Here is a 19,077-nt window from a genome sequence, read left to right as displayed (position 1 = left end):
TTCCTATTTCATAAAAATTAAAGTATAAAATAGTCTGCTGATAGGGTAGTCCTCTGACTACTGACTTTGTTCATCCCTTTTTTATGTACTATAGAAGTCAAAGAAGATATACGGACAAAACGATCTTAATACAAATGTTTAAATTTTTAAACAAATCCTTGAACTGAACTGCAAAGTTTGAAAAATAATTATACCTGTTTTTTAAAAACTAGTTTTGTTGCAAGTACATTTCCCTTTTTCTAATTTATAAAATTTACCATAATTTTGACATATTTTAAGAGCAACATTGCATGATTTTTTTTTTTTTTTTTTTTTTTTTTTAATTTATGGCTGTGTTGGGTCTTCGTTTCTGTGCGAGGGCTTTCTCTAGTTGCGGCAAGTGGGGGCCACTCTTCATCGTGGTGCGCGGGCCTCTCATTATCGCGGCCTCTCTTGTTGCAGAGCACAGGCTCCAGATGCGCAGGCTCAGTAATTGTGGCTCACGGGCCTAGTTGCTCCGTGGCATGTGGGATCTTCCCAGACCAGGGCTCGAACCCGTGTCCCCTGCATTAGCAGGCAGATTCTCAACCACTGCGCCACCAGGGAAGCCCAACATTGCATGATTTTTAAATATATTTAAGTGATATTTTTCCCCTAAAGTTCGTATATCTGGGGAGAGAGAAGAAAAAAAGGTGATCCCTAACCCTACCCCAATGTCTAAAATATATCCCCACTCTATCCTCCTCTTTACCTGACTAAATCCCCCAAGTCACAAGGGCCTCATTTTTTTTAACATCGTTATTAGAGTATAATGGCTTTAAAATGGTGTGTCAGTTTCTGCTTTATAACAAAGTGAATCAGCTATACATATACATATATCCCCATATCTCCTCCCTCTTGTGTCTCCCTCCCAAGCTCCCTACCCCACCCCTCTAGGTGGTCACAAAGCACAGAGCTGATCTCCCTGTGCTATGTGGCTGCTTCCCACTAGCTATCTGTTTTACATTTGATAGTGTATATATGTCCATGCCACTATCTCACTTCGTCCCAGCTTACCCTTCCCCCTCCCCGTGTCCTCAAGTCCATTCTGTACGTCTGTGTCTTTATTCCCGTCCTGCCCCTAGGTTCTTCAGAACCATTTTCTTTTCTTTTCTTTTCTTTTTAGATTCCATATATATGTGTTAGCATACGGTATTTATTTTTCTCTTTCTGACTTACTTCACTCTGTATGACAGACTCTAGGTCCATCCACCTCACTACAAATAACTCAATTTTGTTTCTTTTTATGGCTGAGTAATATTCCATTGTATATATATGCCACATCTTCTTTATCCATTTATCTTCTTTATCAATGGACACTTAGGTTGCTTCCATGTCCTGGCTATTGTAAATAGAGCTGCAATGAACATTGTGGTACATGACTCTTTTTGAATTATGGTTTTCTCTGGGTATATGCCCAGTAATGGGATTGCTGGGTCATATGGTAGTTCTATTTTCAGTTTTTTAAGGAACCTCCATACTGTTCTCCATAGTGGCTGTATCAATTAACATTCCCACCAACAGTGCAAGAGGGTTCCCTTTTCTCCACACCCTCTCCAGCATTTATTGTTTGTAGATTTTTTGATGATGGCCATTCTGACTGGTGTGAGGTGGTACCTCATTGTAGTTTTGATTTGCATTTCTCTAATGATTAGTGATGTTGAGCATCCTTTCATGTGTTTGTTGTCAATATGTATATCTTCTTTGGAGAAATGTCTATAGTTATTCTGCCCATTTTTGGATTGGGTTGTTTCTTTTTTTGATATTGAGCTGCATGAGCTGCTTGTATATTTTGGAGATTAATTCTTTGTCAGTTGCTTCATTTGCAAATATTTTCTCCCATTCTGAGGGTTGTCTTTTCGTCTTGTTTATGGTTTCCTTTACTGTGCAAAAGCTTTTAAGTTTCATTAAGTCCCATTTGTTTATTTTTGTTTTTATTTCCATTTCTTTAGGAGATGGGTCAAAAAGGATCTTGCTGTGATTTATGTCATAGAGTGTTCTGCCTATGTTTTCCTCTAAGATTTTGATAGTGTCTGGCCTTACCTTTCGGTCTTTAATCCATTTTGAGTTTATTTTTGTGTACGGTGTTAAGGAGTGTTCTAACTTCTTTCTTTTACATGTAGCTGTCCAGTTTTCCCAGCACCACTTATTGAAGACGCTGTCTTTTCTCCATTGTATATTCTTGCCTCCTTTATAAAAAATAAGGTGACCATATGTGCGTGGGTTTATCTCTGGTATTGCTATCCTGTTCCATTGATCTATATTTCTGTCTTTGTGCCAGTACCATACTGTCTTGATTACTGTAGCTTTGTAGTATAGTCTGAAGTAAGGGAGCCTGATTCCTCCAGCTCCGTTTTTCTTTCTCAAGATTGCTTTGGCTATTTGTGGTCTTTTGTGTTTCCATACAAATTGTGCAATTTTTTGTTTTAGTTCTGTGAAAAATGCCATTGCTAGTTTGATAGGGACTGCATTGAATCTGTAGATATTTTTGGGTAGTATAGTCATTTTCACAATGTTGATTCTTCCAATCCAAGAACATGGTATATCTCTCCATCTGTTTGTATCATCTTTACTTTCTTTCATCAGTGTCTTATAGTTTTCTGCATACAGGTCTTTTGTCTCCTTAGGTAGGTTTATTCCTAGGTATTTTGTTCTTTTTGTTTCAGTGGTAAATGGGAGTGTTTCCTCAATTTCTGTTTCCGATTTTTCATCATTACTGTATAGGAATGCAAGAGATTGCTGTGCATTAATTTTGTATCCTGCTACTTTACCAAATCCACTGATTAGCTCTAGTAGTTTTCTGGTAGCATCTTTAGGACTCTCTATGTATAGTATCATGTCATCTGCAAACAGTGACAGTTTTACTTCTTCTTTTCTGATTTGCATTCCCTTTATTTCTTTTTCTTTTCTGATTGCTATGGCTAAAACTTCCAAACCTATGTTGAATAATAGTGGTGAGAGTGGACAACCTTGTGTTGTTCCTGATCTGAGAGGAAATGGTTTCAGTTTTTCACCATTGAGGACAATGTTGGCTATGGGTTTGTCATATATGACCTTTATTATGTTGAAGTAAGTTCCCTCTATGCCTACTTTCTGGAGGGTTTTTATCATAAATGGGTGTTGAATTTTGTTGAAAACTTTTTCTGCATCTATTGAGATGATCATATGGTGTTTATTCTTCAATTTGTTAATATTGTGTATCACATTGATTGATTTGCAGATATTGAAGAATCCTTGCATTCCTGGGATAAACCCCACTTGATCATGGTGTATGATCCTTTAAATGTGCTGTTGGATTCTGTTTGCTAATATTTTGTTGAGGATTTTTGCATCTATGTTTATCAGTGATATTGGCCTGTAGTTTTCTTTCTTTGTGACATCTTTGTCTGGTTTTGGTATCAGGGTGATGGTGGCCTTGTAGAATGAGTTTGTGAGTGTTCCTCCCTCTGCTATATTTTGGAAGAGTTTCAGAAAGCTAGGTGTTAGCTCTTCTCTAAATGTTTGATAGAATTCGCCTGTGAAGCCATCTGGTCCTGGATTTTTGTTTGTTGTAAGATTTTTTAATCACAGTCTCAATTTCAATGCTTGTGATTGGTCTGTTTATATTTTGTATTTCTTCCTGGTTCAGTCTCGGAAGGTTTTGCTTTCTAAGAATTTGTCCATTTCTTCCAGGTTGTCCATTTTATTGGCATACAGTTGCTTGTGTAATCTCTCCTGATCCTTTGTATTTCTGCAGTGTCAGTTGTTACTTCTCCTTTTTCCTTTCTAATTCTATTGATTTGAGTCTTCTCCCTTTGTCTCTTGATGAGTCTGGCTAATGGTTCATCAATTTTGTTTATCTTCTCGAAGAACCAGCTTTTAGTTTTATTGATCTTTGCTATTGTCTCCTTCATTTCTTTTTCATTTATTTCTGATCTGATCTTTATGATTTCTTTCCTTTTGCTAACTTTGGGGTTTTTTTGTTCTTCTTTCTCTAATTGCTTTAGGTGTAAGGTTAGGTTGTTTATTTGAGATGTTTCTTGTTTCTTGAGGTAGGATTGTATTGCTATAAACTTCCCTCTTAGAACTGCTTTTGCTGCATCCCATAGGTTTTGGGTCGTCATGTTTTCCTTGTCATTTGTTTCTAGGTATTTTTTGATTTCCTGTTTGATTTCTTCAGTGACATCTTGGTTATTAAGTGGTGTATTGTTTAGCCTCCATGTGTTTGCATTTTTTACAGATTTTTTCCAGTAAGTGGAATCTAGTCTCATAGTGTTGTATTCGGAGAAGATTGTTGATACGATTTCAATTTTCTTAAATTTACCAAGGCTTGATTTGTCACCCAAGATATGATGTCTCCTGAAGAATGTTCCATGAGCAGTTGAGAAGAAAGTGTATTCTGTTGTTTTTGGATGGAATGCCCAATAAATATCAATTAAGTCCATCTTGTTTAATGTATCATTTATGTCTTGTGTTTCCTTATTTATTTTCATTTTGGATGATCTGTCCATTGGTTAAAGTGGGGTGTTAAAGTCCCCCACCATGAATTTGTTACTGTCGATTTCCCCTTTTATGGCTGTTAGCCTTTGCCTTATGTATTGAGGCGCTCCTATGTTGGGTGCATAAATATTTACAATTGTTATATCTTCTTCTTGGATCGATCCCTTGATCATTATGTAGTGTCCTTCTTTGTCTCTTGTAATAGTCTTTATTTTAATGTCTATTTTGTCTGATATGAGAATTGCTACTCCAGCTTTCTTTTGATTGCCATTTGCATGGAATATCTTTTTCCATCCCCTCACTTTCAGTCTGTATGTGTCCCTAGGTCTGAAGTGGGTCTCTTGTAGACAGCATATATAGGGGTCTTGTTTTTGTATCCATTCATCCAGTCTGTGTCTTTTGGTTGGAGCATTCAATCCATTTACATTTAAGGTTATTATCGATATGTATGTTCCTATTACCATTTTCTTAATTGTTTTGGGTTTGTTATTGTAGGTCTTTTCCTTCTCTTGTGTTTCCTGCCTGGAGAAGTTACTTTAGCATTTGTTGTAAAGCTGGTTTGGTGGTGCTGAATTCTCTTAGCTTTTGCTTGTCTGTAAAGTTGTTAATTTCTCCATCGAATCTGAATGAGATCCTTGCTGGGTAGAATAATCTTGGTTGTAGGTTTTTCCATTTCATCACTTTAAATATGTCCTGCCATTCCCTTCTGGCTTGCAGAGTTTCTGCCAAAAGATCAGCTGTTAACCTTATGAGGATTCCCTTGTATGTTATTGGTGTTTTTCCCTTGCTGCTTTTAATATTTTTTCTTTGTATTTAATTTTTGATAGTTTGATTAATATGTGTCTTGGTGTGTTTCTTCTTGGATTTATCCTGTATGGGACTCTGTGCTTCCTGGACTTGATTGACTATTTCCTTTCCCATATTAGGGAAGTTTTCAAAGGGCCTCATTTTAAATGTCACTTCCTTACCACCTTCTTCCTTTCTTCTCCTTGTCTTCCCTCCAGGCTAGGTTGGCTACCATCTGGTTTACCTTTCCCCGGCATCCACTCTTTTTCTTCCAGTGCTCATTACTATAAATTTTGATCTAAGATATATTGTCCTCACAAAATTGTAAACTCCTTGAGAACAGGAACTGTTTTAGCCTTGTTCATGTGTATCCCCAGTGCCTACTAAGGTCTGACATATAGTAGAGGTTTGATAGATGATTACTGAACTAATTTGTGAAGGAATTAATGACTGACACTTGGTAGACCGTCAATATTTACTAAAGAGTAAGTAAAAGAAAACTAGAATTTAGCCTAGCTGAAACAAAGAGAATGAAGAGAGCATGGCAAGGTGAGATACATTAGGGCATTCAAAGAGTGGGCCAGCTCATAACTTTCTCTAAGGAAATTTCAAGTCAGCACCACTAGATGGGACTTTTTGTTACTGCTTGTAACTGTCTCTACAAGAAAATTTGCTGATTAAACCTTGGGAATAAACAATGTAAAAATCTTTCCTTCTGAATAATCTTGTAGTATCTGAAACAATGATGGAAATTTTGAAACAAATATTTTGGGCAGTGATCCATTAATAAGCCTTTATAATCATGTTAAACTGTTTAGAATTCCATATGAGAATAAGTACATATATTGATATATAAGGAGGAGAATAAGGAAGTGATTGTTTTTTGGTAGTTTAGCCCTTTGACAGTAATTCATACCAAACATTTTAAAAATTGATATGATACATAAATGGAAGTTTTGCTATTATCATAGTAAAATTAGAAATTGCTTAAAAATAGAAAATAGAGATTTGAAGCAAAACGTTTCATTTAAAAGAGGAGGTTAGGGCTTCCCTGGTGGCGCAGTGGTTAAGAATCTGCCTGCCAATGCAGGGGACACGGGTTTGAGCCCTGGTCCGGGAAGATCTCACATGCCGTGGAGCAACTAAGCCTGTGCACCACAACTACTGAGCCTGCGCTCTAGAGCCCACGAGCCACAACTACTGAGCCTGCATGCCACAACTACTGAAGGCTTCATGCCTAGAGCCCGTGCTCTGCAACAAGAGAAGCCACCGCAATGAGAAGCCCGCACGCCGCAACAAAGAGTAGCTCCTGCTTACCACAGCTAGAGAAAGCCTGTGCACAGCAACGAAGACCCGATGAAGCCAAAAATAAATAAATAAAATAAATTAAAAAAATAAAAAAATAGAAAATAAAAGAGGAGGTTATAAATAAAATGTGTATTATATACATGACTACTTTATGGTAAATCTTATTTATATTAAGATGTATAACAATTTCTAAAAGCTAGTGTTAAAAACTATATTCCCAGGATTATGTTATACTGCTTATTCATTAAGTCATTAATTCAAATATTTGTTGGAGCCTATTATTCTTCCATTTTACTCATTGCAGGAATAGTTTACAAGAAAAGCTGAATTAGACTCTAAACCTTATTTCTGTGAGCCTGCTTTTGACCGTCTACCTGTTATATTTTTCCTGGCTTTACCCATTTTATAGCAGAGCAGGTAGTACCAGTCAGTACACTGAAGTTCTCTTGTAGATTGTGTTTTCAATTTTTTTGAAAATTCTTAATGGTTCTAGTTACCAGAGGTATGGAAGGCAGAAATATTAGCTAATCTTAAGTTGTTCAGGTGGTTCATTTAAAAATTTTAAAATATTGTCTTTCCAGACTCTGAAGTGTTTGACACATTTGGACTTGCAAAGTAATAAATTTACATCATTTCCCCCTTACTTGTTGAAAATGAATTGTATTGCCAACCTTGACGTCTCTCGAAACGACATTGGACCCTCAGTAGTTTTGGATCGGGCTGTGAGGTGCTCAACCTTGAAACAGTTTAACCTGTCCTACAATCAGCTATCTTTTCTTCCTGAGAATCTCGGTGATGTGGTAGAGAAACTTGAACAGCTCATTTTAGAAGGGTAAGAAAGGGGTTCATTGAAGAAAAAAGGGTCACCTCACATTGAAGTTTCATAAGGTTGACATACAATGACATTGTTTCTGTAGTAATGAGTTTTACATGGTAATGTGATAAAAGACTGAGGAAATTCATAATACAGCTTCTATCAATTGACTTATATTTTTAAAACTAATTTTAAAATTAATAAACATGCTTTAATGCTGTTTTTGAAGATATTTTGACTATTTTTCTTCAAAGCATGTGAATTTATGCCATTTAATCCTCATTTTGTCTCTTATGACTAGAAATAAAATCTCACGAATATGTTCCTCTTTGAGCCTGAAGGAACTGAAGATTTTAAACCTTAGTAAAAACCACATTTCATCTCTATCAGAGGACTTTCTTGAGACTTGTCCTAAAGTGGAGAGTTTAAGTGCCAGAATGAATTTTCTTAGTAAGTGTTTTATATGTCTTCTCCTTCCAGTCCTTTTGAGTGTTGTATCGGTCAAATGCAACAAATAAATGTAATTGCATGAGCCATATATGGACATTTTAGGTGGGGATTTAAAAGTGGCATTTCAGTTAAATATTATGCTGGAGTTTTAAATATCAAGTTAGCAGGTTGGTGATAAAAAGAAATGAGCTGTCAAGCCGTGAAATGTGGAGGGAACTTAAATGCATATTGCTAAGTGAAAGAAGCCAATCTGAAAAGGCTACACACTGTATAATTTCAACTATATGACATTTTGGGAAAGGCAAAACTAAGGGGTTAGTAAAATAATCAGTGATTTCCAAGATTTGGGAGGGAGGGAGTGATGACTAGGTGGAGAAGAGGGGATTTTTAGGGCAGTGGAGTTAGTTTGTGTGATACTGTAATGTGGATACATGTCATTATACATTTGTCAAGACCCACAGAATATAGTACACAAAGAGTGAACTCTATTGTAAACTGTGGACTTTAGTTAATAATAATTTATTAATATAGGCTCATCAATTATACATACAAGTATACCAAACTATTCTAGTTGTTCATAATGGGGAAAAGATGCATGTGTCTGGGGTGGTGATGGTGAGGGGAAAAGGTAGATGTGGGAGCTCTCTGTATTTTCTGCTCAATTTTTCTATAAACCTAAAGCTGCTCTAAAAAAAGTCTAGTTTTTAATATTAAAAAATTAAAAATTTTAATATTAAAAATTGTATTACAGTATTTAACATGTTGTTATTGTCATAGGCTAAAATGTCAATATCTTGGACTGCAGATAGTCATTAAACTGTGGTTCCTTTTACAGGATTATACTAAAAATGCTTATAGTTGCCTGAGCTGCTTGAAGCAGAAATACTGAGTTTCCTACTGAAGTTTCTTCAGCAGTTTTTTGGAGTATAAGTACTATTATTATTTTTTAGAAATAAAATTAATTATTTAAAAGTTTTTAAATTAGTTTGGTTAATGTGTGTTCATTGAGCTCTTGCTCTGTGCAAAATATTATAATAATACACAATATGATCATCACTTTTGTTAAAAATCCTGGCATACTCTATGTTCTCTTAGCATGTGAGACAACAGGGAATTATGTTCATTTGTAGCCTGTCTGAAAGTTCTAATATTGAGGAACAGAATATTTCTATGGAAATAAATGGGAACTTTCCCTATTTTATCTTCCTTAATGGAGGCCATGCATACCTTGCCACCCACATGCCTATTCTATAGCTGACTTGGTAAAATAATTTTTAATACTGTTTAATAGCAGAATATAGTTTGACAACTTACTTTAAAATATTTTATTTTTCCAGAACTTTGAGAAACTACTAACAATAAAATCCATATTAATTTGCATAGAATTATTTTCCTTCTTTTTCCCTTCCTTCCACCCTCTTTGGATATTGACCATGTTCTTACCATGAGAGTGAAACTGGGGAATAGAGTGATTCACTCACTAGTGAGTAAAGCAACCCAGTCTCTGTCCTTAAGGAACGTGTAGTTAAGTTCAGAAGACTGTCATTGAATAATGATGGAATAAATAAATGTAATTGTATATCGTACTAAGTGCTGTGAGGAGAAGTTTCAAGATGCTATGAGGGTACCTCAAGGGGATCTGATCCAGACTGTGGAGGCAGGGAAGTGTGTTTGTGTCTGTGACGTTTAATTAAGTTAGGTCTGGAAAGAAGAGCATCTGAGGGACCCTAAGGCTAGCTTATGGTCAATATGTTATCTCAGCTGAATCTCACAAAAATCCTATAGGGTAGGATAGGTATGATCTCTGCTTGACTAATTGAGGAAATTGAAGCACTGAGATTTTTGTGTGACATGTTCAGGGGCATAGAATTAATTAATTAGTTGTGAAAGCTTGAACATACCTGTGTTCAAAAAATCTGTTTGCACTGCACAACTTTGTAATAATTTTAGAAGTGGTTTTATATTTGGAAAGAGGCATTATGGAGGTCATACCTGAGTGGGACCACAACCATTAAAAATTCCCATGTGAAATGAAGTTTCAGTTCTTTGATTTTATCAGTCTTCCATATAGAATCTGAATCTTAAGACTTTTAATTCCTAACTGGAGAATCATTTCTACTAATTTATTTTGCTACAAATACTTTTTGGAAATAGGTGAGGTATAGCATGTACCTTTCTGCTTCTCAGGAAGATAGCGTCTAGTAATGTCCTGGAACATTTTGACCCTCGAAGATTTTCTGGATAAAACATAACCCATATTTTTAACCTTGAAAATGCTAAGAAATAATTTCTCAAGCCACTTTCATAGAACCACAGATTTTCAGATCTCTAAAGAATTTCAGAGTTCATCTGATTTAGCTGCACTATTTTACAGATGAGAAAACAGTCTGTATGATTTGCTCAGTTTCAAAAATTATGTTCCATAGAATTTTATTCCTTGGAGGTACCTTGTACTATATTTCCCTTTTGGAAATTTATAAAATATACCAGAATATTGACAGCTCTGAGATATTTCACTTTATTTTGCATAATATTTCCCTAATCTCTTTTTTTTTTGTAAAGTATGTATTTTTAGTCTCAAAAGATATAAAATACCTTAGGAATAACTGACAAAATTGGCATATCTGTCTTAAAGGGAAATTTGGCATTTCTAATGAAATTGTAGATGCCCTACTCTTCAGGAATTCTACTAGTGGTTACATACAATAGAGGCATCCTCTCACTGTTCACAGAAGACCCTTTTGCTTTTTGTTTTTTTTTGACAATTTGTTAAACATTGTCATAGGCACTGAGTATTCAGCAAGTAAGCATAAGCATAGGAATATTTATTATGGCATTTTTCATAGTAGCCAAACATTGGAAAGAATGTAAATGTCTATCAACAGTAGAATGAATAAATTGGCTGTATTCATACAATGGAAATGCTATGTAGCAGTTAAAATAAATGAATAAGATGCATTTATCAACATGAAAAATAAATCTAAAAAAAATTGTTACATGAAAAAGCAAATTGAATATAGACATGTACAATATGATAATATTTATGTAATGCAAAACAGTAATATGTATTACCTGTGGATACATACATCATAAAAGTACAAAAACATGTATCGAAATAACACCAAATTCAAGGTAGAAATCTCTGTGGAGAGGTCCCTAATCTCTTAAGGTCATATGATCAACGAATACTTTTATTAAGTAACATCCATAATTATTCCATAGAATACTCTTTACAAGATGGTGTTATAGGGAATTTTTATTTTTATATTATATTGTGGATTAGTAAAATATTCCAAAATGTTTTGTTAGACTTACTTCAGAGTAATTTGAATTAATCTATAATTTATGTCACATAATATCACACATAATTTGAAATGAATATTCTAATGATTTCTACTTTGTACAGATGTTGGACAGATGAATTTATATTTAGACACTTTTGTGGCTTTCAGGTTAAAAGAGTCTTATGGTGTATTGTTTTAATGTTTTGTGGTTGTATTAATTTATTTTAAAAGTAGAATTATTTTATTGTCAGTGTGAGAATGGAAATTAAATTATGTGACAGATCATTGGTAGCTGCTCTTATTGTAGAATCTAATGGAAATCTAGTTAAAGTGATTAAAATGTCCATTATCTCACTTTCATTTTCTCTTAGCTGCTATGCCTTTTTTGCCTTCTTCCATGACAAGCCTAAAATTATCTCAAAACAGATTTACATGTGTTCCGGAAGCAATTTTAAATCTTCCACAGTAAGTTTATTATTTTAATTTTAAAAACCACACGAGGTGGAACAGAACCTTCAGAAACATGGTTTTAACTTAGACATATAAATGTAATTGATTTCTAAATCTACTAAACTTAATGTTTTTAAATCTATGAATGTTTGACTTTTAATATTAGACAAAAGATGTGAATTGTTATTTGGACTTTTTAGCTTTTATATTAATTTAATGTGCTGTTGTGTAGAAACAATTTAAGAGTAATTAATTGTTGCATTATTATAATCAAATGAGATTGTACTAGCTGTCACTTTAACTTTTAAAATTTCACTTGCTTTGGGGATTATGTTGCTAAAACACTATTAACTTTGAAATTATACTTAAGTTATGTTTGAGTGACATTTTTGGTGAAGAATAGGATAATTTATGTCGTTCAAAGTATTTGGGGATATTTTTGGTTAATTTCATTAAAAATAAAAGCTTCCTGTTAACTACAAATCCAGGCATTAATTAGATTTCAAATGTGTTGTAATCTTAAATAACTATTCTACTAATGTTATTTATTATAAATAAAATCCATCAAGGTACATGTGCAAATATATACATATACAGGCAAATAATACTTAGTTATAATTTAGCCATGGAAGGTGTGAGACAGATGAATAATAGTTAATTTAAGTCTAGGTTTAGAATGTGTCAGACACTGTATTTTACTGCTTAACAGTGGATCATCTTTTTAGTCTTCCTAATAATCCTATGAAATACTTACTGTTATCATCTCCACTTTATAATGAGAACACTATTTCATAAGAGAGAGAAAGTAACTTGCCTGAAGTCACAGTTCTTAAACACTGGTGGTTTGATTTCAGACTCTTAATTCTGACATACAGGCATCTATAGAATACAGGTCGTCGGTCCTATATTTTAAACGTAGTTTATTCTTGAAAATGTGTTTGGAAGCCACCTATTTATAAAAGCTCATTAGAAGATGCATGTCATAAGAAAGCTTTCTTCCCAGAGAACTAAAAATATTATCCAGTCCCTAATTACACTATACCTTTAGACACCATCTTCAGGTATACATTTTAGTGTTTTATATGTATTTTTTGAATTTATTCTTTTGTTTCACAAATGAGCATGTGGCTGGCCAGCTTCAGTCTCCAAGCTTAGTCTTAAAGCTAAGAGACACTGCCTTTGAACAACCTGATGATTCTCAACTTTGTCTCAGTTGCATTGTTTGTTAGACATACATGTCTTATCTTTAATATAGTCAAATTAATTTTCTTGTTTTCAACATTTTTATAAGGTAACTAGGGCAAAATCTAGATCATTTAAAGATTAGAGCAATAATGTTGCTCTGCAGATCTGAATCTTGGTCTAGCAGGCAGTACAGCTATTTGAGCTTAGAATTAATTCATAATACTTCAAATATGCTGGATGAAAGGGATCAGTATACAGTCGTAAAAGTCCAGGCAACCTTTTACATAGTCAAATATACCACAATTGTTGACTATCTTTATTCTTCCTACACATGTACATTTACAAGTGACATGTGTTTTTCTGTTATTTCCTGCAAACTTTGGGTAGCTATTCCTGCCTGAAAGCAACAAATTTACATTGAGGGCCTACTGTATACAAGACATCATGCTCAATGTTATGATATTTTTCACACTGAGGCAAGCTGCTAAAGATGATAATAAACTTAAGGACCCAACCTCTGAAGAATCCCTCCAGGTATGAGTGAAATTGAATAGAGAAATGGAGGCTACATATTTGTAAATCTTGTATAGAAGGCAGGAATTTTAATGACTGTTTTTGCCTTTGTTAATTATGATTTCTCATGCATCATAAGTGTTTGTAAAACACTTGGTCTTTCATTATGGTTGACATTTTTATGTTTCTGAAGTAGGGAAATTAGGCCTCAATTTTGTTTTTATTGGTCCTTTTTAAAATGTTCCTATTGAGACATGCCTTTTTTTCCTAGCCCGTATATACCTTTATGCACACAAAAAACCACACGTATGTACTCATATATAAATAATGTTAGTTTTAAAGTTATACCTTCTTCTCACTCTGGTGAAAATTACTTGTGATGTTATTTCATGTATTTTGGAAACACTCATTTGATTTTTATCTTGACATTGTATTGTTTCAGCCTGCGGTCCTTAGATATGAGCAACAATGATATTCAATATCTACCAGGTCCTGTGCACTGGAGATCTTTGAACTTAAGGGAACTCTTGTTTAGTCATAATCAGATCAGTATCTTGGACTTGAGTGAAAAAGCATGTGCATGGTCTAGAGTAGAGAAACTACATCTTTCTCATAATAAACTGAAAGAGGTAAGAGGTCATCTTTATTTGTTTAGAATTATTGCCAGTTTGAAAATATGCTTTTATAATTTGCATTATCACAAATGATCATTTCAAAATCTGTTATTTGATATTGCTTACTTTTTGAATAAGACCTAATCCTACCCTGAGGTAAATGGGTATATTAACAATGCTTAATTCCTTAAAAAATCACTTTTTGTGCTCTATTTTATTTTGAATATTTATATATATATATTTAATTATGAATGTGTGTAATGCTTTAAGTGTGTCAATTTATCACAAAATCACTAATCTGTTAACAGACTCTCAGACACGCTGCATTTCTCAAGTTGTCTCCGGGCCATATATAGCCTGTGTTTTTCAGCTGACATTCTTTTCCACATTCTTAAATTTCTGCATTCACCCAAATGGACAGGTCTCTGTTATAAATATGAAATTGATTATTCATTTGTCCAAGAAAACTTTTTTTTTTTCCAGGTTCAAGTCTATTGCCTATAAAAGCCAAAAAGAGTACAGTGTCTGAAACCATGAGGTTCAGAATAACTCTGAATATTTTTGAATACCTGACTTTTTTTTCAGCAAATTAATGTTTGCTATTATAGAAGTAATGAATATTGCTTAAAAATTTGGAAGAGAAAAAAATTCCAATATTTATGCCACTTAAGGTATAAACATTTAGCTGTATTTTAAGAACAGTAAGTTGTACATAAGTCTGTGATGATTAGATCTTTAGTTTTACTGAAGAACACAGTGTGAGGGAATAGGCTGAAGCCACAGATGATTGGTTTTGGATACATATAAAAAACTTCTTTACTTTCAGTGTTGTGAAGTGATGAAATATGTTACTAAGGCAGAATGGGTTTTTAAAGATTATAAATAAATGACATAGATTGGGGTAAGTCCTTTATATGTATGTTTTCAAACATTTATAATGAAAACTATGACAAGCCTTTGGAAAGTTTTAGAACTCTGTTGAGAGGCTGTGCAAGGTGCTGATGGGATCTCTGAGCCTCTCTTGTTTCCTATTAGCATCTTGTGTTTTGGCAGCACACTTTTCTTTCTTCCCACCAACAGGATTTACCCTTTTTTATTTCATTAAGATTCCTCCTGAGATTGGCTGTCTTGAAAATCTGACATCTCTTGATGTTAGTTACAACTTGGAACTGAGATCCTTTCCCAATGAAATGGGGAAATTAAGCAAAATATGGGATCTTCCTTTGGATGAACTGCATCTTAATTTTGATTTTAAACACATAGGATGTAAAGCCAAAGACATCATAAGGTTAGATAATTTTATTTTCATTTGTTTTTATTAAATTTATTTCAGATATCCTTTCTTTGTGACTTTGATGGATATATAGTTACAATTTAAGAAAAAAATGTATAGTACCATCCAACGTTGATATGTCATTTGCCCTTTATTTAATAAATGGGTTTGTTTGGTGCCACTGCAGAGTTTTTCATTTCCTCCTAGCCAAGTTAAGGTTGAGAGAATGGCTTCTCCTTATCATGCTTTTCAGTAGAAAGGGACTCTAAAAGGAAATTATTACTATTTGGTCTCTTGTTACCAGTTATACAATCTAAAGAAATAAAGCATAGTATTATAACTTCTCAAGCTGCATTTCAAATAGCAAACTAGCAAATAGTTATCATATGTCTGTTATATCTTAAAGCATTATAGTTACTTAAGTGATATAAAATTACATCAATTTTGCCTAGGAAGCTGATAACCTACTCAACTTGATCATTTTTGAAACCACCAAAACTTCCACATATCACTGTTTCTGGTTTTATATTTTATGAACTTCAAATATCTTTAATAATGAACTTTATTCCACTCTTTGTTACTGTTTGAGCACATTAGTTACTGTTTGAGCACATTAGTCTTATTGTTACTGTTTGGGCACATGACTCTTATTGTTACCTACCTGTAAAATCATTTATTTTTATTTCCACAAAACTACTGCTATCTATATTTATCTTACAGGTTTCAGCTCAGTTATCACCTCTCAATGTATCCTTGACTTGCCTATAATGTTCACTAAGTCAAGGACCATGGCTACATTTACTTACTATTTCATTCTTGGCACCAAACACAGTCTGGCATACAATTAATAATTGTTGCATTACGAGTGAACTAGTTACCTAAATCTCTTCCTTAAAGTTTCTTAATTTATATTTAGCTTTTTGTCTCTTTTTATGAACAAAGATTTGTTTTTTTGTTCTCCTGAGTGTGATTTAATTTGAAAAAAAAAAAAAATCTTTTCACCAACTATGCTAAATAAATGTGACTAGCCCTCACCCTACACAATTATTTCCCATGGTTTTCCTTCCTGAAACTGGAAAAGATGTTCATATAAAAATTTGTTCAATTCTTACTAAACATTTAGTAGAACTGGTTTTCGATGTATTATGCTATATTATCAAGCTACTATATAACTAAATATTTTTAAACGTATTTAACATTTTCAGAGAGAACATAGACCTGGAGTAGTTTAGAAATTGTAGTCCTCATTTGCTTTTTTAAAGAATGACAAAGAATGAATTCTTAATAAATAGACATTTGAACCATTGATTTTCTTGTTTATTGGTGATGAAAACAGAACATAAGCTGTATGTGAGAAAATGACTGATTTCAATAACAGCAGGTACAAGATCTGATCTGCCAGATCTTGTTTTCTAGAGCATCAAATAATTCAAGAAAATAATTATGCTTTTTGCTCAGATCATCAGGATTGTTGGACAGATTCCTATTAGTTATGAGAATTAATCAGTCAATATTCCCTAAGATTCACTTATGATTTAGTTTATTTTTCTAATTTTAAACTGTGGCAACATTTTAACATAGTTAAAATATATCTTTCTATATCCATTTTATTTTTGAGAACATTTAAATGTACTATTAATTTAAAGGTGGTATTGCTAGCCACCTGCAGCACTTCTAGTTAGTTTCAATTATTTTCGCATTAAGACTATTAGGAACAGCAACATATTATCTGCTAATAGTATAATCATTTATATGTATCAATTTATAATTTAACCAATATGTTCTCCCTTTCCATTTACATTATGTATATGCATGTGTAATATATATGAATATATACATTATGTATACCATACATGAATATATGTACGCATACACATGTATAATGTGCCAAATATGACCTCACTATCAAAATTTAGTATAGCAGTATGCTTATATACTCTACCTTGATTGTTTATCCTATGAGCTTTGTAAAATTTTATACTTTATAATTTTTAGGGTTTTATTTGTGTTATTTAAAGAAATTGTGTGTGTTTGTGTATAAAATTCTAATGAGTATTACAAACATATTTTGAAATTTTGATTATTTCTGGTGATAGAATGTCATTATATTTGATAATGCTGCCGATCATTATCAACTACACCAACATCAATAACAAAATATATGCATTAATAGTGCATTGAAAGACACATGCATTATTAGTTATGTGAGCTATGCACTCTTTTGCATACTGTATTTTAGAACAGTTTGATATTTAAAAGAATTCAGTGCATAAGAATTCACCTATATCATAAGTACACTGCTAAGCAGTTTATTTTATTTTTGTTTTTCAAATACCAGGTTTCTTCAACAGCGGTTAAAAAAGGCTGTGCCCTATAACCGAATGAAACTTATGATTGTGGGAAATACCGGGAGTGGTAAAACCACCTTATTGCAGCAATTAATGAAAATCAAGAAATCAGATCTTGGGATGCAAGGTGCCACAGTTGGCATAGATGTGAAAGACTGGCCCATCCAAATAAGAGGCAAAGGGAAGAAAGACCTCATTCTAAATGTGTGGGATTTTGCAGGTATTTATTTTGCTAGAATTTTTTATTCACACACCTTTTTAAAACAGGGATTTAAAAACTGAATTTTCTGTTCCAATACTGCAAAGAGGCCTGGTGGATCCTATGGAATTATTCCAAAGCCGTTTATTTCTCCTAATTCTACCCTTGCCACCAGAATGGAGAAGCCATGGAAGGAAATGTTAGGAACCAGTACGTGCCAGCTGAAGCTAAGTAGCTGACACATGTGAAGAGTTGTCAGTCCCTAGTAAAAAGCCAGTGTAGTCATGTAACCATCATCTTTTCATTGTTTTCCTCTTTCTTTGTGTGATAAATAGTGGATAGTATCACTTAATTTTATTTTTGAAGAAGATGAAGAATTCTTGCCTATTTTCTGGAAGGCTAAAAAATTCTCTAATCTTTATTTAGGTTGTGAGGAATTCTACAGCACTCACCCCCACTTTATGACCCAACGAGCCCTGTATCTTGCTGTCTATGACCTTAGCAAAGGGCAAGCTGAAGTTGATGCCATGAAACCTTGGCTCTTCAATATAAAGGTGATCTGTTCTAATCATTTGAAAATAGAAAATAATTCTTGGGGTTTTTTTGGTATGTAAGGTAATTTATTTTGGGCAAAAAGGTGCTTCAAATAGTCTCTTCAAATAATTTTTTAAAAGAAAGGAGCACTAAAATTTTGAGTTGGGAAATTTTAAGAGTAATTAAGTTGTGACATGAAAATAGTGTTTTCTATATTAGTGAGAGTTATAGAAACTGGAAACCCTTTTAAGCTATAAAGATTGAGATTTTATAAGTTAAACTATTTTTGATATTATTTCTGTTTTTTTTTGGCTGTGCCACGTAGCTGGCAGGATCTCAGTTCCCCGACCAGGGATTGAACCTGGGCCACGTCAGTGAAAGCCTGAATCCTAACCACTAGGTGACCAGGGAATTCCCTGATATTATTTCTTAAGGGTAATATGAACTTCCCTAATTTAAAATAAACCATAGTGAAAAAAAGCAATCTGTGCATCACCAACTCTGTCCTCAGAGGCAATTTAGTGTGAAGTCCTTCAGATCTTACAGTTTTAAATGGTCCCAGATTAATAGTATATTTGGAATTTTGCAATTTTTCCAATTTGTCCCTTGCTGTCATATTGTCAGCTATTACTTTATGTATATATGGTTTTAAATATATATGACTTTTTAGAATTGAGACCAAAGAAAGAATGAATGGTCTTTGAATGATGCTCCAGTGGGCTCTTCTGTGAGGCAAGCCCTTAAAAAGATTTGTCAGGAAATTTTGGCTCCATCAAGCTTGTTTTGTCATTTTGGTAATTTTTTTAACTTCCTTTTTTTGAC

At 33.6% G+C, this 19,077-nt stretch overlaps 1 protein-coding gene and 1 long non-coding RNA gene across 14 annotated transcripts in view; one reads left to right on the top strand and one right to left on the bottom strand.

The window, feature by feature from the left end:
- The window catches only part of LRRK2 (leucine rich repeat kinase 2), a 145,744-nt gene that overhangs the window by 76,917 nt on the left and 49,750 nt on the right, over nucleotides 1-19,077 (top strand). For all 13 annotated transcript variants that reach the window (XR_014252805.1, XR_014252806.1, XM_082422516.1 and 10 more), the window contains 7 exons: nucleotides 7,173-7,423; nucleotides 7,707-7,855; nucleotides 11,511-11,604; nucleotides 13,730-13,916; nucleotides 15,008-15,189; nucleotides 17,513-17,742; nucleotides 18,148-18,275. Coding sequence is in view for 11 of the 13 variants with exons in the window: in XM_082422516.1 (XP_082278642.1) it covers nucleotides 7,173-7,423; nucleotides 7,707-7,855; nucleotides 11,511-11,604; nucleotides 13,730-13,916; nucleotides 15,008-15,189; nucleotides 17,513-17,742; nucleotides 18,148-18,275 (1,221 nt within the window). In the remaining 2 variants the exon portion in view is untranslated. The remainder of the gene's footprint in view (nucleotides 1-7,172; nucleotides 7,424-7,706; nucleotides 7,856-11,510; nucleotides 11,605-13,729; nucleotides 13,917-15,007; nucleotides 15,190-17,512; nucleotides 17,743-18,147; nucleotides 18,276-19,077) is intronic.
- LOC309641933 overlaps nucleotides 294-19,077 on the bottom strand; it is an 870,732-nt gene continuing 851,948 nt past the window's right edge. Inside the window, exon 2 of the long non-coding RNA XR_014252870.1 lies at nucleotides 294-411. This is a non-coding gene — a long non-coding RNA (uncharacterized lncRNA). The remainder of the gene's footprint in view (nucleotides 412-19,077) is intronic.

This window comes from Balaenoptera physalus (genome assembly GCF_965194825.1).
Source record: "Balaenoptera physalus genome assembly, chromosome: 13".
Classification (NCBI taxonomy): Eukaryota; Metazoa; Chordata; class Mammalia; order Artiodactyla; family Balaenopteridae; genus Balaenoptera; species Balaenoptera physalus.
The sequence above is the reverse complement of the archived record's forward strand: the minus strand, read 5'-3'. Positions and strand labels throughout refer to the sequence as shown.